Here is a 15,106-nt window from a genome sequence, read left to right on the forward strand (position 1 = left end):
AGACAACCCCTTTAATGACCAAGTGCGTAATAGTATGTCCTTGGTCGCATGGGGATATTTGGAGACGGCTCAGGAGTTGATCTCTCTCCATACACAGCAGCTGCTGGCTGTATAACACAGCTAGAACCCACTGCTAACAGCTGTGATCGGTATCAACACTTTAGATGCCGTGGTGAAACGTGACTGTCACATCTAAATTTTGTAATTTACTTATTTTTGTGCAAAAATTGAGGATTTTCTTCATCCTTCTCACTGAATGACACTTTTTAAAAAGTCCAAAGAGCAAAAAGGTTGGTGAAGAAAGGCTTTGGACATCTCAGTCTAACTTATTTATTATAGTGTATGGTTGCACTGCATCAGCATCCCGTTGAATTCCTCTTCTTTTTCTGCTGTGTGAACATACCCTGAGGGTCCATTTACTCAGAGGAAAATGGTGAGGAATTTGGTGTGGAATTTTCCATGCTGAAAAAAAAGCCTCCCGTTGATTTCAAAATTCCACTAGTGGAAAAAAAAGCTAGCAGAACCTATTGAAATCAATGGGAGGCTTCTTTTTCAGCGTGGAAAATTCCACACCAAATTCCTCACCATTTTCCTCCGTGTGAATGGACCATAAAGTATCCCATGTGATAACTTTGTCCATATTTACAGTAGCAAACAATCACAGTTACACATTGCTGTCTGTATTTCCAATACCATTCAGTTTGTGTAGTTTCAGTACAATATGTTATTCATTTCCCAGTCTCTGCATTAGCCCAGTGCCAACCTTTTGGCTTTAACTTTTCAGGTCTAACAATGACTTTTAGTAGTTTTTTGGTCCATAGTTGCAAACAGTCCTGAATTTAGCAGGGTTGTCCCTTTTTTAGAGGTCAGTCTGGGCAAATTTTACATAGTATGTATATTATACTGTGTGAGGGCCATTAACCGGACATAATACGGTGTGTTAGAAAGAGTACCATTTAAATGGACAAGATGGCACTGCAGGCTGGTTTATTTTGCCCAGTAATTAGGGTGTGGTACCACTAAAAAGGGTGGCATGTATAAGGGGTGTGGCCTATTTATTTATTTTATTTACCTGCATCATCCTTTCCTTCCTGGAAAGTTGTATATTCTAGGAAACCCTGCACACTGCACCCCCTAAAACCACACAGTATGTCTCTAAAATCTATGCTAGTCACATGCGCATTTTCTATAACACTCCATCATATGCAATACTATATGTCATCATTCCTGCTGGTTATCACAAGAGTGGGTGACCACTACCAGCAAGTCAGTCCAGTGACTGAGGAACGCTTCTTATATACATGCCGTTGGTGATTGGATGAGTGAGTTAAGTTGGGTAGTCCACTGGGTTTTAAAGATTGGGAGGCACACTGTGGATTTGTACCAAGCCTCTTCATCATGAATTTAGTATTCTGGCACCCATTAAGATACTGGCATCTTTTATATGGGTCTTTCCTCTTAAGGCTCGTTCACATCTGCGCCCAGTCTCCGTTCTGCAGGTTTCCGTTTCCTGCACAAAACAGAGGCAGGTGACGGAAACCTGCAGGACTCTTTCATGCCCATTCATTTGAATGGGCTTGAAAGGTGTCCGGCTCTGAGCGGCGGTGAGTGTTTTATGCTCTCCGCCGCAAAACCGTTTTTTTAAAATAGGACACAGAGTCGGACATGCAATACTCTGTGTCCGATTTTTTAAAAAAAACGGTTTTGCGGCGGAGAGCATAAAACGCTCACCGCCGGACCCACTCTGACAGCTTTCCGTCTTCTGCATGCAGAAGACGGAAAGCTGAGAACGGAGACCCGAACGCTAGTGTGAACCTAGCGTTATCTGGAAATGTCTGTATGGTTATTTGTGCATTGATCTGCCCTCTCTGGTCATCAACACCCAGTAGTTGCTGTGAATTATCAATTGTCACTATATCACAGCAACCCTGAATGGAATCAGTCCATTTATCCCCTGATGATCTTCGGGAAACATGTCGGGAATAGTTACTGGAAATAATTAGTTTTTTATTTGTTCATATGCACTTGGTTAGTGTCCTGGGAGCCTCAAGCAGTATTGATACCATTGACTTTCCCTCAGTGACACAATGATCTATTATTAACATATTTTACAGTGTAATATTAAAGTTTAAATGAATAGATTGTAAACTCTTGCGAGCAGGGCCCTCAGTCCCATTGTGTGAAATGACTTTCTTTGTAATGTATCTTTCTGTCTGTATTTGAACCCTACAAATTGTACAGCGCTGCGGAATATGTTGGCGCTATATAAATAAAATGTATTATTATTATTATTATATAATTATTATTGAATGAATTATGCTTTTTACTGTGAGAACCTACCCTCATGGTCATCGTTTAAGCAGCCATCTTATATTTAGAAAGAATTGATCCTGATAACTCTTTTAGGCTAAGGCTCCACGTTGCAGAAAAGATGCTTTTTTTTTGTTGCAGATTTTGCTGCTGTTTATTGAACCAAAGCCAAGGGTGGCTACAAAAGGAATGGGAAATATATCAGAAGCTCTTATACTTCTATCTTCTGCTCAATACACTCCTGGTTTCAGCTCAAAAAACTGCAGCAAAATCTACAACGAAAAAGGGCTGCTTTTCCACAACATGGGGCCCTTTACCTTAGTTTGGCTAAGTTGTAAATTGTTTACTTGTAGCATATGCAGTTTTCACAGTCATGTATTATACACAAGCAATCTCTGATGCTGGTGGGTGCATGTCCAGCAGCGTCAGCCAGGTTATAGCTGCTGCTATAGCGCTACGTTAGCACAGGTTATGGCTATGGTTGAAACCCTCAGGATTTTTCTCATTTCAGTTTCAACAGCTCAGGTCCCTGATTTGTTTCAGGTTGAACAAGTTTGGTACATACCTCACCTTAAATCAGGGGTCTCAAACTTGCGGCCCGCGGGCCAACTGCGGCCCTCAGGACGATAGTTCGCGGCCCTTGTGCAGCTCCCTGCAGGTCTCGCTATGTCCCTTTAGTGTTTTACTTAAACTTTCCTCTGATCACTCCCCTGCTCTTATAACAGCAATAGAAAGTGATGGGTGATCGGTGGAAAGCTAGTACTACTGAAGTTTAAAACTCAAGGACCTGTGTGTGACGTCAGACATCACGTGACTAGGGAGGCGTGTCTTAGTGTGTCGGCCGGAAGATGAAGAGATGTAGTACTGAGAGGAATGTAAGATGCAGAGTGGAGTGTGTGTGCGTCAGTAACCTAGGGGCAGAGATGGAGGGGGGGACATGAAACTGGGGCCACAGATGGAAGGGGAACATGAAACTGGGGGCAGAGATGAGGGGGAGCATGAAAATGGGAGCAGATGAAGGGGGGACATAAAATGGGGCAAATGAAGGGGGATATCAAACTGGGGGAGAAATGGTGGGGGGGTGAAACTGGGGGTAGATGAAGGGGGGCACTTAAACTGGAGACAACTGGAGCAGTTATCCACTGGGGGCAGTAAACCGTGGGAGTAGCTGGAGGGGGACCTGTCTGCCTCTAGTTGTCCCCAGTTTATTGTCACCGTCCAGCTACCCCTACGGTTTAATGTCTGCTTCTAGCCTCCCGAGTTTAATGTCCCCCTCTAGTTGCCCCCAGTTTAATGTCCCACTTCAGCTGGCATTAATTTTATTGCCCCCTCCAACTACTCTCACTGTTTTATGTCCCCCTCCAGCTGTCCCAGTTTCTTGTCCCCTCTAGTTTCCCCTAGTTTAAACTGGGGCACCAGGAGAAGGACTTAATACTGTGGGGCAGTAGGAAGGGAACATTATAATGTGGGGGCATATAATGTATGGGTGACTGTAGGAGGATTATACTGTGTGGGGGCACATGAAAAATTAATAAGAATGGGCAGAGACATAAAATTGGGCGGAGCTAAATTTGCTGTGGCAAGCATAGCTTGTGGAAAACCTGATGCGGCCCAGCCTCACCCAGACTCTACCTCCATCGGCCCCCGTGTAAATTGAGTTTTAGACCCCTGCCTTAAGTCTAATTTCTAGCTCTCTGAGGCAAAGACAAAGCCAAAGTTATGGCAAAGTGACAGTGACATTATTATACTCTGGGGTCTCTTCAGACCCCAGAGTATAATTGGTAGATGCCAAGGGAAGGTAAAAAAAAAAAAAAAAAAAAAGTACTTCTTTGTGTTATGCTCAGACAGATTGAATGTGAGACATTTTCCCCTAGAAGTATTCATACCTCCCAACTTTTGAACAACAGAAAGATGGCCAAAATGTGCGACACGCATAGCGCACCGCTGGAAATTTATCTCCGCCCACTTATATGTTGGCTCTGCCCATTCTCATTCATTTTTCATGTGCCCCCCACACAGTATAATTCTCCTACAGTCACCCGTACATTATATGCCCCCACATTGTAATGTTCCCTTCCAACTGCCCCACAGTATTAAGTCCCTCTCCTGGTGCCCCAGTTTAAACATGAAACTGGAGCAGCTGGAGGGGGACATTATCAATGGGGGTAGTTGGAGGGGGACAATAAATTAATGGCAGATGAAATGGGACATTAAACGGGGAGCAACTAGAGGGGGCCATTAAACTCGGGCAGCTAGAAGCAACATTAAACCGTAGGTGTAGCTGGAGGGGGAAATTACACTGGGGGCAACTAGAGGCAGACAGATCCCCCTCCAGTTGTCCCCAGTTTAAGTGCTCCCTTCATCTGCCCCATTTCATGTCCCCTCCTCCATCTCTGCCCCGGTTTCATCTCCCCCCTCCATTTCTCCCTTAGTTTCATATCACCTTTCATCTGCCCCCAGTTTCATATCCCCTTTCATCTGCCCCCAGTTTCATATCCCCTTTCATCTGCCCCCAGTTTCATATCCCTATTCACTGTAAGGGGTATCTCACCAGGAATTAAGAAATAAAACTTCACTTTTATTAGATTATACAGATAAAAAATGCCATAGTAGGCTATATTAAAAAATGTACATAAGATCCACTATAAAGCAAGGCCAGTGAATATTGATTATTCAGGAATTATACACTTATTCAGGTTTGGCAGTGATTCAGTTTCATATCCCCTTTCATCTGCCCCCAGTTTAATGTCCCCCCTCCATCTCTGCCCCCAGTATAATGACAAACACACACACAAAGACACAGACAGACAGAGACACACACACACTCTCTCTCCATCCTTCATCTCACATCCTCTCCTCCCTTCTCGGTACCTTACACGCATCTCTTCACTGCATGGGACACTGACATGCCCACCTAGTCATGTGACCGTGTGATGTCACAAAAGGTTCTTAACCATAGTCAAGCATTCTTCCGATCACCAGAGCCTTTTATCTGTTATAAGAGCAGACGGTTATCGGAGGAACGATTGTACAGTAAAACATTGAAGGGACATAGCGGGACATGTAGGGATCTGCGCGGGACAGGGGTATGAAAGCGGGACTGTCCCGCCAAATGCTGGACTCTTGGGAGGTATGAAGTATTGGACATAAACATGCTGTTGTAAGGCTCTGACACAGGGATCACTTTGCATGAACTTGTTTGGATTTTGATTGCTTTGCACCTCTGTGATTTTTTTTTTCGCTCTTTGATTTGCACATTTTTAATAAGTTAACTTTACTATATTTGTATATTTCTGTTTCAGGTGTGGCAACATATACATGCATTGCTCCAGATGGAGTATGGAATCCACAAGGACCTGATTTAAGCAACTGCTCATCTCCATGGATTGGTCATATCTCACAAAAGGTGAAAATCTTTTCAGTTAAACATTTAGTATTTAGGGCTGAAGTGTCCGCTGGGTCAACTAACCAGTTAGCAAGCTTGCAAACAGGGTTGTAACTAGGAAATACAGCAAGCTTTTGACTGAAACCCCCACACAGTGTAATTCTCTCTTTACTGGCCATCATACGGTACAACATCCTTTTACTGATCTCCCCCCACATGGTATATTGCTCCTATATTGCCCCTTATACAATATATTGCCTTCTTTATTCCCGCCCATACAATATACTATCCCCATTACAGGCCCCCACACAATAAGGGCCCTTATTACAGGCCCTCATGGAGTGAGTCCATGTTACAGGCCCCATATATTAAGGGCCCCCGATACAAGCTCCCACAGATGTGACAACTTTAGGCCACTACCTACTGGATTACTTCAGCAGGCAATAGCTGATTTTTATCCTAGCTTCTTTCCATTGCTGCCTCTGTTAGGCATCCAGGGGTTGCAACCTATTATATCATGTTGCTTAAGAGCTTTCAGGACACCCAGGACCTCCTAAGGTTGTCTGCTCTGTAGTAGCTGACTGAACACTTGATGCATATTATGTAAAAAATACATTGATGATGATTTATGAAATTATATGTCTAGGTCTATGTAAGTCTGTCTTTGCTGTAGCTCATGTTTAAAAATGGATGGATGAACCTGATAAGATTCGTTTAGATGACTAGTCATGAGGTTTGGCCCTCTGGTTCATTTTAGGCCGAACTTGTTCAGATAGAACCAGAAATGCTATTATTATGCTTTGTGGTCTGCTCAGACCCGAGAGTATGATAAGTGAAGGCCCAGGGGAGGTGAGGAAAAAATAAACACTTATACTCACTTTGCCTCATCTCTCCTGGGCATCTTTGTGGCATTTGATGGTCCCTTGGCATCATCATCAGGGTTCTTCTGGCCTACGACTGACGTCAAGCACCCCGGGTTTACCAATGAGGCATGTCATTGGGCTTCAGTGGTTCTGTGAGGAGCATTAATGTCACAGTGCTGAAACCCTAGGGTGTGCAACGTCAGAGGACAGAAGAGGATGCTGAGGTACTGCTGGATACTCAAGAGAGGTGAGGCAAGATGAGTATAGGTGTTTATCATTTTCCCTCACTCCCCCTGGGCATCCCCCAAAGTATTGGGTAAAACACTTCAATTAGCTTAAAGGGATCCTATCATTCATGCACTATTTTTTCTAGGTACCACATCGGAATAGCCTTAAGAAAGGCTATTCGTCTCCTACCTTTCGTTGTCTTCTCTGTGCTGCCATTCGCCTACAATCCCGGTTCTTGTCGGTATGAAAATTAGCTCTCTCGCAGCACTTGGGGCTTCCAAATGCTGTGAGAGAACTCTCTCCAGCGCCACCTCCATCTTCATTAGGAGCATCCTCTTCAGCCTCTTCTTCCGGCGGTGGCTTGTAACTTCTAGGCCTCGGGCAGAGCAGACTGCGCATGCCCACAGGCCACGAGAAAATGGCCGCTTGCACAGTATTGGAAGCGGCCATTTTGCCATGGCCTGTGGGCATGCACAATCTGCTCTGCTCAAGGCCCGAGGCATAGAAGTTACAAGCCAACGCCGGAAGAAGAGTCTGAAGAGGACGCTCCTGACGAAGATGGAGCCGGCGCTGGAGAGAGTTAACTCGCAGCATTGGGGACGCCCCCAGTGCTGTTTGAGCGCTGGGGCCCGCCCCCAGTGCTGCAAGAGAGCTAATTTGCATACCGATAAGAAGGATTGTAGGCGAACGGCGGCACGGAGAAGACAACGAAAGGTAGAAGAGGAATAGCCTTTCTTAAGGCTATTCCAACGTGGTACCTAGAAAAAAATAGTGTGTGAATGATAGGATTCCTTTAAGCTATAAGTTAAAATTTCTTTCTGGAGATGGGAACACTACTTTAAACTTTCCTTCAAATATATGTCTTTTTTGTAATTTTTTTGAGGGGATTGTAATGGTAATAATTTAATAAAACAGATTTATCATATACTCATGCCATTTTTCAGGCATAGAAAAAATTTACAAAACTACAAACTGAACTCAAAACTTGGGGTTTGCTATCCAAAAAAGACTATTAGGCTCCGTTCCCACAGAGTAACATGCCGCTCATTTAGACATGTAAACACGTGTCAGAGTGAGCTGCTTCAAAACAGATCCCATTGACTTCAATGGGTGCCAGCTTACGCGCGCTACCCATTGAAATCAATGGGTTATAAAGACTCCCATTGATTTCAATGTGTAGCGCGCGTAAGCCGGTACCCATTGAAATCAATGGGATCTGTTTTGAAGCACCTCGCTCTGACATGTGTTTACATGTCTAAATCAGCGGTGCGTTACTCCGTGGGAATGGAGCCTTATACTTTGAAATTTCTTCATACCCCAGAGTATAAAGATTGGAGACTTTTCATACTCTGGAGTGTGAGGAAACTTCAAAGTATAATAATCTTTTGTGGCTTACAAAAAACACATATGTTTGAAGGAAAGTTTAAAGCGGTGTTCTTTTCTCCAGAAAGAAATTTAAACTTATAGCTTAAGCTAATTGAAGTGTTTTACCAAATATTTTGCTTTATCTATCTTGCTTCATTTGTCAGATATAGCTGAATATGTCTCCTTGGTGTTTTTAGCTCATTGCCTTGGTTTTATACCACTTCTGTTATCCAGCTGTATTTGGTCAAGTTGATGATAGATCCCCATTCCCTGTCGTCATACCAGCAGCACAATATGGGGTATTTCTGCCCCTGTGCGCTAGTAGGACAGGCAGAATTTTTAAGCAGCAACTAATGAATATGCATGACTAGGCCCTATAAGAGGGCACAGGACCCTCCGCCGCGTGTTTTTTTTCTGTACTGTGATGGTGGGACAGGTGGTGGAGGCTCTGTGGCCTCCTGTATGGTTTGGAAGAAGGTGTCTGTAAACCTTTTTCTTTTCCTTTCTTTCTGAGAGAAAGATTTAGGTTTATATTGCAGTCTTGTGTCTTACCTGCTTTGCAGGTTTTTGCTAACATATTTTCAGCTGTTGCAGTTTGACTCATTGCCAGCAGTAAGGTAAGCTGAATCCTCTTTCAGCTTTTCCTTTGTTTTAGTGCAGAAACTAAAAGCACTAATGTCTATTGCTTTGGGCACACTGTTAACTTCCTTTCTGTGGTGTTTGTAAGCATCTGTGCACACTTACCTGTGCTCCAGTTGCAGCTGTTGGACGTTGTGGGCAGTTTTTCTCTGTATTTAGTGCAGAAACTAAAAAGCACTAATATCAATTGCTATTGGTGTTCGGTCAACTCCCATTCTGTTGTGTTTGTCAGCGCCTGTGAGCGCTTACCCAGGCTGCTGTCACAGCTGGGGTTGAGGGGAGTTTCTCTTCCCTCATCAGACTCTGTGGTCTCGCTCGGCTGTTAGGCTGAGCCTCTGCCACAAATCGCAGCTAATGTGAACAGCAGCCAATCTTATGACAGTGAGTTTGAGGATCGCTGATTTCCAGCAAATCACAGCCCCAGGTGAGGTATGTTGAAGGTGCTCAAAGACTACTCTTGATAGTATGTTTCTTTTAAAAAAAAAAAAAAAAAAAAAAAAGAACCTCTCTAAGTTCTCTTAGAGGCGAGCGGTTGGTTCTTTTACCACCATAATTAAAACCCTCTGGGGATGGTTTGTTTTAAAACTTGAGGGCCTGATGCAGTGGCAGCACAAGCCCCCTCCGGCCCTGGACTTATTTAAAGGGCAGTTTGCACTAGAAGCACTGCCTTACTAGTTTCCGGTGGGGCTACCTAGTCTTTTCTCTAGGTTGAGTACGTGTAGCTGGCTGTAGCTTACAGACGTATCTGGAAAATTGCATTTGTAACCACCCCCAGTGGTGAGAATTGGTTCCTGTGTATTCTCACAGAAGTGTATTAGCGCTGAAGTGCCTCAGTTCTGTAAGTCTGGAAGGTCTTGGTTTACCTGTGGTCCGGTGGTTAAATGTCTTTTTTCCAGAGTTGAGTGGGCTAGTGGCTCCACATAGGTCGTCTACCCCTCCTCTGGGTACCACAGAAGACGGGAGTCTTCCTCCAAGAGGAGGCATATGGCCTGCGCTGTCTGCGAAGTACCTCTTCCTGATGGTAGGAGGAGAAAGAGTAGAAGAGAAACAAAACAAAACAATAAAGAAAAAAGAAAAAAAAAAAGTATGGGGTTTTATATCTGCATTGATCCCACTGCCACTCCTGCATAGCCCCTCCTCCTGAGGTAAAAGAATTCATGGAGGATTCTCAAGGATATTTCCCATATGTCCAAAAAAATTCTACTAATATTATAAATGTGAAAGTTTGGATGTTTGTGTGTTTGGATGTTTACACTCACCGGCCACTTTATTAGGTACACCTGTCCAACTGCTCGTTAACACTTAATTTCTAATCAGCCAATCACATGGCGGCAACTCAGTGCATTTAGGCATGTAGACATGGTCAAGACAATCTCCTGCAGTTCAAACCGAGCATCAGTATGGGGAAGAAAGGTGATTTGAGTGCCTTTGAACGTGGCATGGTTGATTGGTGCCAGAAGGGCTGGTCTGAGTATTTCAGAAACTGCTGATCTACTGGGATTTTCACGCACAACCATCTCTAGGGTTTACAGAGAATGGTCCGAAAAAGAAAAAACATCCAGTGAGCGGCAGTTCTGTGGGCGGAAATGCGTTGTTGATGCCAGAGGAGAATGGCCAGACTGGTTCGAGCTGATAGAAAGGCAACAGTGACTCAAATAGCCACCCGTTACAACCAAGGTAGCCAGAAGAGCATCTCTGAACGCACAGTACGTCGAACTTTGAGGCAGATGGGCTACAGAAGCAGAAGACCACACCGGGTGCCACTCCTTTCAGCTAAGAACAGGAAACTGATGCTACAATTTGCACAAGCTCATCGAAATTGGACAATTGAAGTTTGGAAAAACGTTGCCTGGTCTGATGAGTCTCGATTTCTGCTGCGACATTCGGATGGTAGGGTCAGAATTTGGCGTCAACAACATGAAAGCATGGATCCATCCTGCCTTGTATCAACGGTTCAGGCTGGTGGTGGTGGTGTCATGGTGTGGGGAATATTTTCTTGGCACTCTTTGGGCCCCTTGGTACCAATTGAGCATCGTTGCAACGCCAAAGCCTACCTGAGTATTGTTGCTGACCATGTCCATCCCTTTATGACCACAATGTACCCAACATCTGATGGCTACTTTCAGCAGGATAATGTGCCATGTCATAAAGCTGGAATCATCTCAGACTGGTTTCTTGAACATGACAATGAGTTCACTGTACTCCAATGGCCTCCACAGTCACCAGATCTCAATCCAATAGAGCATCTTTGGGATGTGGTGGAACGGGAGATTCGCATCATGGATGTGCAGCCGACAAATCTGCGGCAACTGTGTGATGCCATCATGTCAATATGGACCAAAATCTCTGAGGAATGCTTCCAGCACCTTGTTGAATCTATGCCACGAAGAATTGAGGCAGCTCTGAAGGCAAAAGGGGGTCCAACCCGTTACTAGCATGGTGTACCTAATAAAGTGGCCGGTGAGTGTATGTGTCAATCACGCAAAAAAGGCTGAATGGATGTGACTGAAATTCGGCACATAGATAGATTGTAACCTCGATTAAAATATAGGCTACTTTTTATCCCGGTAAATGACATGGCTTCATGACTGTTATGAATTTTTGTTCACATACTATATTACACTGCTCTTATCTCAGCTTCTGAGAAAGCCAGGGCTGTTATCTCTTTGCATAAACACATACTAACCCTCAGTGTTCATGCATTTGCATATTATCTGATCTGTTCCAGGCATGGTCAACAAACTGACATGGGCAAACACTTTCGATCCAAATTGGCAGTTGGCCAATTTTCAACATGCATGGAAAAAGAAAATGTAATTTGTCGCAAACAAGGAGAGCTATGAAGGAGCCAGAAGTCAGAGCCAGAGCTCTCCACAAGTGGAGCTGAGGGGGATCAACTACCGGAGCTACCGGAACAATCACGGGCACAGCACGAGAAACAAGTTCAGCGGCAGGCCAGCTTGACAGCTGCTGAAACGCCGGAGCAGGCGGATCATCAACACCAACAACACGCTCATTATATGGCGCCCCAACGAACTGCTGAGATGCCGGAAAAATCACAGGCACGGTGTGAGGAACAAGGTCAGCAGCAGGACAGCTTGAGAGCTGCCAAAATGCTGGAGCAGGCAAACCATCGACGGCAGCAATTAGCTGAATATAGGCGGATCATCTACGCCAACAACCCTCTGACGAATTCGCGGGCAGAGGCTAGTAAGTAAATAAATAAATAAAAATTGCGCACGGTTAGGCACTCATTATCCCTTCCATCTCTGGAATATCCACACGTGGATAAGCAGACCATCTCATCTGTTGACAAAGCTCCAGTACCAGCAGACCTCTATTCCCCATGGAAAAGATGGGAAGGCTGCTGAAGTCCATCCGGTCAGGCGACCAGGATGTTGATGGGGAAGCAAGCCTCCCCGTCCACCTCTGGGGGAAAGAGGGCCTTTCCAAGTGGACGCAGCTTTGGCCAAGCTAATGGAGATCGAGTGGAAACATCCTGAGAGAGCTCATCATAATTCCAGTCCCTATTCCTGAATAGAGGACTGTCAGAGGCAAGACCCTGTACCCCATAGCTTCATCACAGCTAGATCCTTTGGGTCCACCTCCTAAGGTGGATTTGGTAGTCGCGAAGCTCTCTCGACGTACAGTGGTCCCACTGGATGATGGTTCCAATATGCAAGACCTTCTGGTCCGATGTGTGTGGAACCCTGAGAGAATGCTATTTCCACGGCCTCTGTGGCCATAACCTCTACTACTGTAGCGGATAGTTTATGTTCCCCATCTTGCCCAGCTAGAACGGGTTATTGATTCTGGGGTCCCTAGAGACGACATACTGTCCTCAATGTCCTCCCTGTTTATGGCTGCTGACTTCATGGGCTGACTTCATCCTCTAAGAACATCGCCCTATCAAAGCAGCTGGGAGACCCCTCTGACTTAAGCCTTGGAGGGCTGTCACCTCAACAAAATTTGCGCTATACGCGCTACCGTTTGAGCCAGGAAGACTCTTGGACTCGGACTGGACGATTTGATGGAGGGTCTCGGGGACACTAAGGGCAAGTCCCTGCCCCAAGCCTCCAGAAGCAGACAGGAGGCCTCTGGTAGAGGGCATGGCTCCACGCCCCAGATCCCAGTCAAAGAGGCGCACAAAATTTTGTCCGAGAGGCCCTGGACGTGGACGCCCTTAGGAGGATCGAAGGAAGAAATCAAATTTTGATGGGTTCCCTGTGGGGGGGAAGTCGACTCTCCCATTTCCTGACCGATGTGACATGCTCTTATTCAAGACCCTTGGGTGGTGCAAGTAGTAGAACGAGGCTACGTTGTCAAGTTTTCCCATTCTCCACTCGACCGCCTTGTCACAACTCGTCCTCTGCCTGTTGCTCGTCAGTCCATCCAGTAAAGCTCCATCCTCGACTATATCCAGAAAGGATCCTTGGAGAGAGTTCTTCCTTCAGAAGGATTCGGAGACTGGGGAATAATCATAGACTTAGGATATCTGAATCGCTTTATAAGGGGAAAGCGTTTCAGGGTGGAATCTATCGATTCAGTAACGTCCTTTCTCCAATGAGGCAAGGTCGCGTACTTGCACGTATCCATCTTTCGGTCACACAGAAAATACCTCAGGATTGCCATCCAAGTTTCAGGTCACAGAAGCATTACCAGTTTTCCACCCTACCCTTTGGCATCTCTTCCGCTCCTCACTCCTTCACCAAGGTGGTGGCTTCTGTCGCTGCCGCCCTCAGACTTCAAGGTCTGTTCATAGTTCCCTATTTTGATGACTGGCTCATAAAAGCTCAGTCAGCTCCAGTCCTCCAATAACGTCCACAGATAGCCATCTCCTTCCTTCAAAGGCTAGGCTGGCTAATCAATTGGGACAAATCCGAGGTAGTACCATCCACCCAGAGGAAAGTTCTAGGGTTCGGACTCAGTGGCTCTGCAGATCTCATTATCCACCCCAAGGAGGTTGAGAATAGAGGCAGTCGCCTGTTTTCTATACAAAACGCGGCGTGTATCCCTCAGAACCGACAGGAGAGTTCTAGGCCTAATGTCATCCTCAGCCAGGGCGATCCCTTTTGCTTTATGGCATTCCCATCCGCACCAAACGGAAGTATTGAAGACCTGGAACAGGTCTCTAGGAGGACTCCACAAGAGGATCTGCCTTTCTCCCAGTACCTGTCTTTCCCTCAGAAGGTGGATACTTCTGAAAGACGAAAGGTCCTTAGCACAACCAGTTAGGACAGGGATAGGGAGCCCATGTGGACGAGAGGACTGTGCAAGGTCGTTGGAGCAGCCTGGAAGTAGGAGCTTCCAACCAGAGGGAACGCAAGGTGGCATACCTGGCATTTCTGCACTTCACCCCATACCTCAAGGGGAAGGCTGTCAGAGGCCGGTCGAACAACATGATAACAGTGTTGTGTCTGAACAAACAGGGAGGAACCAGGTCCAAAACTCTCCTGAAAGAAACGAATCTGGGCAGAGAAGAATCTGACCCATTTATCCGCTGTTCACATCAAGGGCTCCCTGAACATAGTGGTGGATCGAGGTATTAGAAATATCAGGAGAATGGTCCCTCAATCCAGAGGTGTTCCAACAAATTGCCCAGAAATGGGGCCTTCCAGAAGTCGACCTCATGGCAACCCGACTCAACGCCAAGGTAGAGAAGTTCTGCTCTCTATAACAGGAGGAAAATCCCATGGCAGTGGATGCCCTGTCCATCCCTTGGAGGTTCAGGCTGGTATACATATTCCCTCCAATTGAATTACATATTCCCTCCAAATCAATACCCAAGGTATTGATGAAAATAAGACAGGACCAAGTCCAGGCGATTCCCATAATCCCATTCTGGCCGAAAAGGACTTGGTTTGCCCAGCTCATACAGAGGAGTCATGGTGTATACTGGAGGCTTCCCCCTTCAAGAACCTGGTCACTCAAGGAGGACAGATGTGCCAGAATCTGGTGAGATTCAACCTGACAGCCTGGAGGTTGACCAGTCCCTATTACTGAATAGTGGACTGTCAGAGGCTGTCCTGAGGACCCTTTGGGAAATCTTCAAGTCTTGGTGCCTTGGATGCAATATGGCTTTTTCTAACCCCTCGGTGGGGACGGTGTTTTATTTCCTACAGGACGGCCTAGATAAAGGACTATCTCCTTCCACTCTGAAGGTACATGTTGCAGTCCTGTCCGCCTATCTGAGGAGGTGTTTGACTCAACACCCTTTGGTCAGTGGATTCTTAAAGGGTACAATGAAGATTAGACCCTGTGTATCAGCTCTAGTACAGCAGTGGGATCTCGGTACGGGCCTGTCAGGACTCTGCGA

The 15,106-nt window shown here is 45.6% G+C and overlaps 1 protein-coding gene across 1 annotated transcript in view; it reads left to right on the plus strand.

Annotated features, from left to right (window-relative positions):
* Positions 1-15,106, plus strand: part of ADGRL3 (adhesion G protein-coupled receptor L3) — an 877,296-nt gene that overhangs the window by 372,654 nt on the left and 489,536 nt on the right. Inside the window, exon 10 of the mRNA XM_075282777.1 lies at positions 5,613-5,716. Within this exon, the coding sequence (XP_075138878.1) occupies positions 5,613-5,716 (104 nt within the window). The remainder of the gene's footprint in view (positions 1-5,612; positions 5,717-15,106) is intronic.

This window comes from Leptodactylus fuscus, chromosome 1 (assembly GCF_031893055.1).
Source record: "Leptodactylus fuscus isolate aLepFus1 chromosome 1, aLepFus1.hap2, whole genome shotgun sequence".
Lineage (NCBI taxonomy): Eukaryota > Metazoa > Chordata > Amphibia > Anura > Leptodactylidae > Leptodactylus > Leptodactylus fuscus.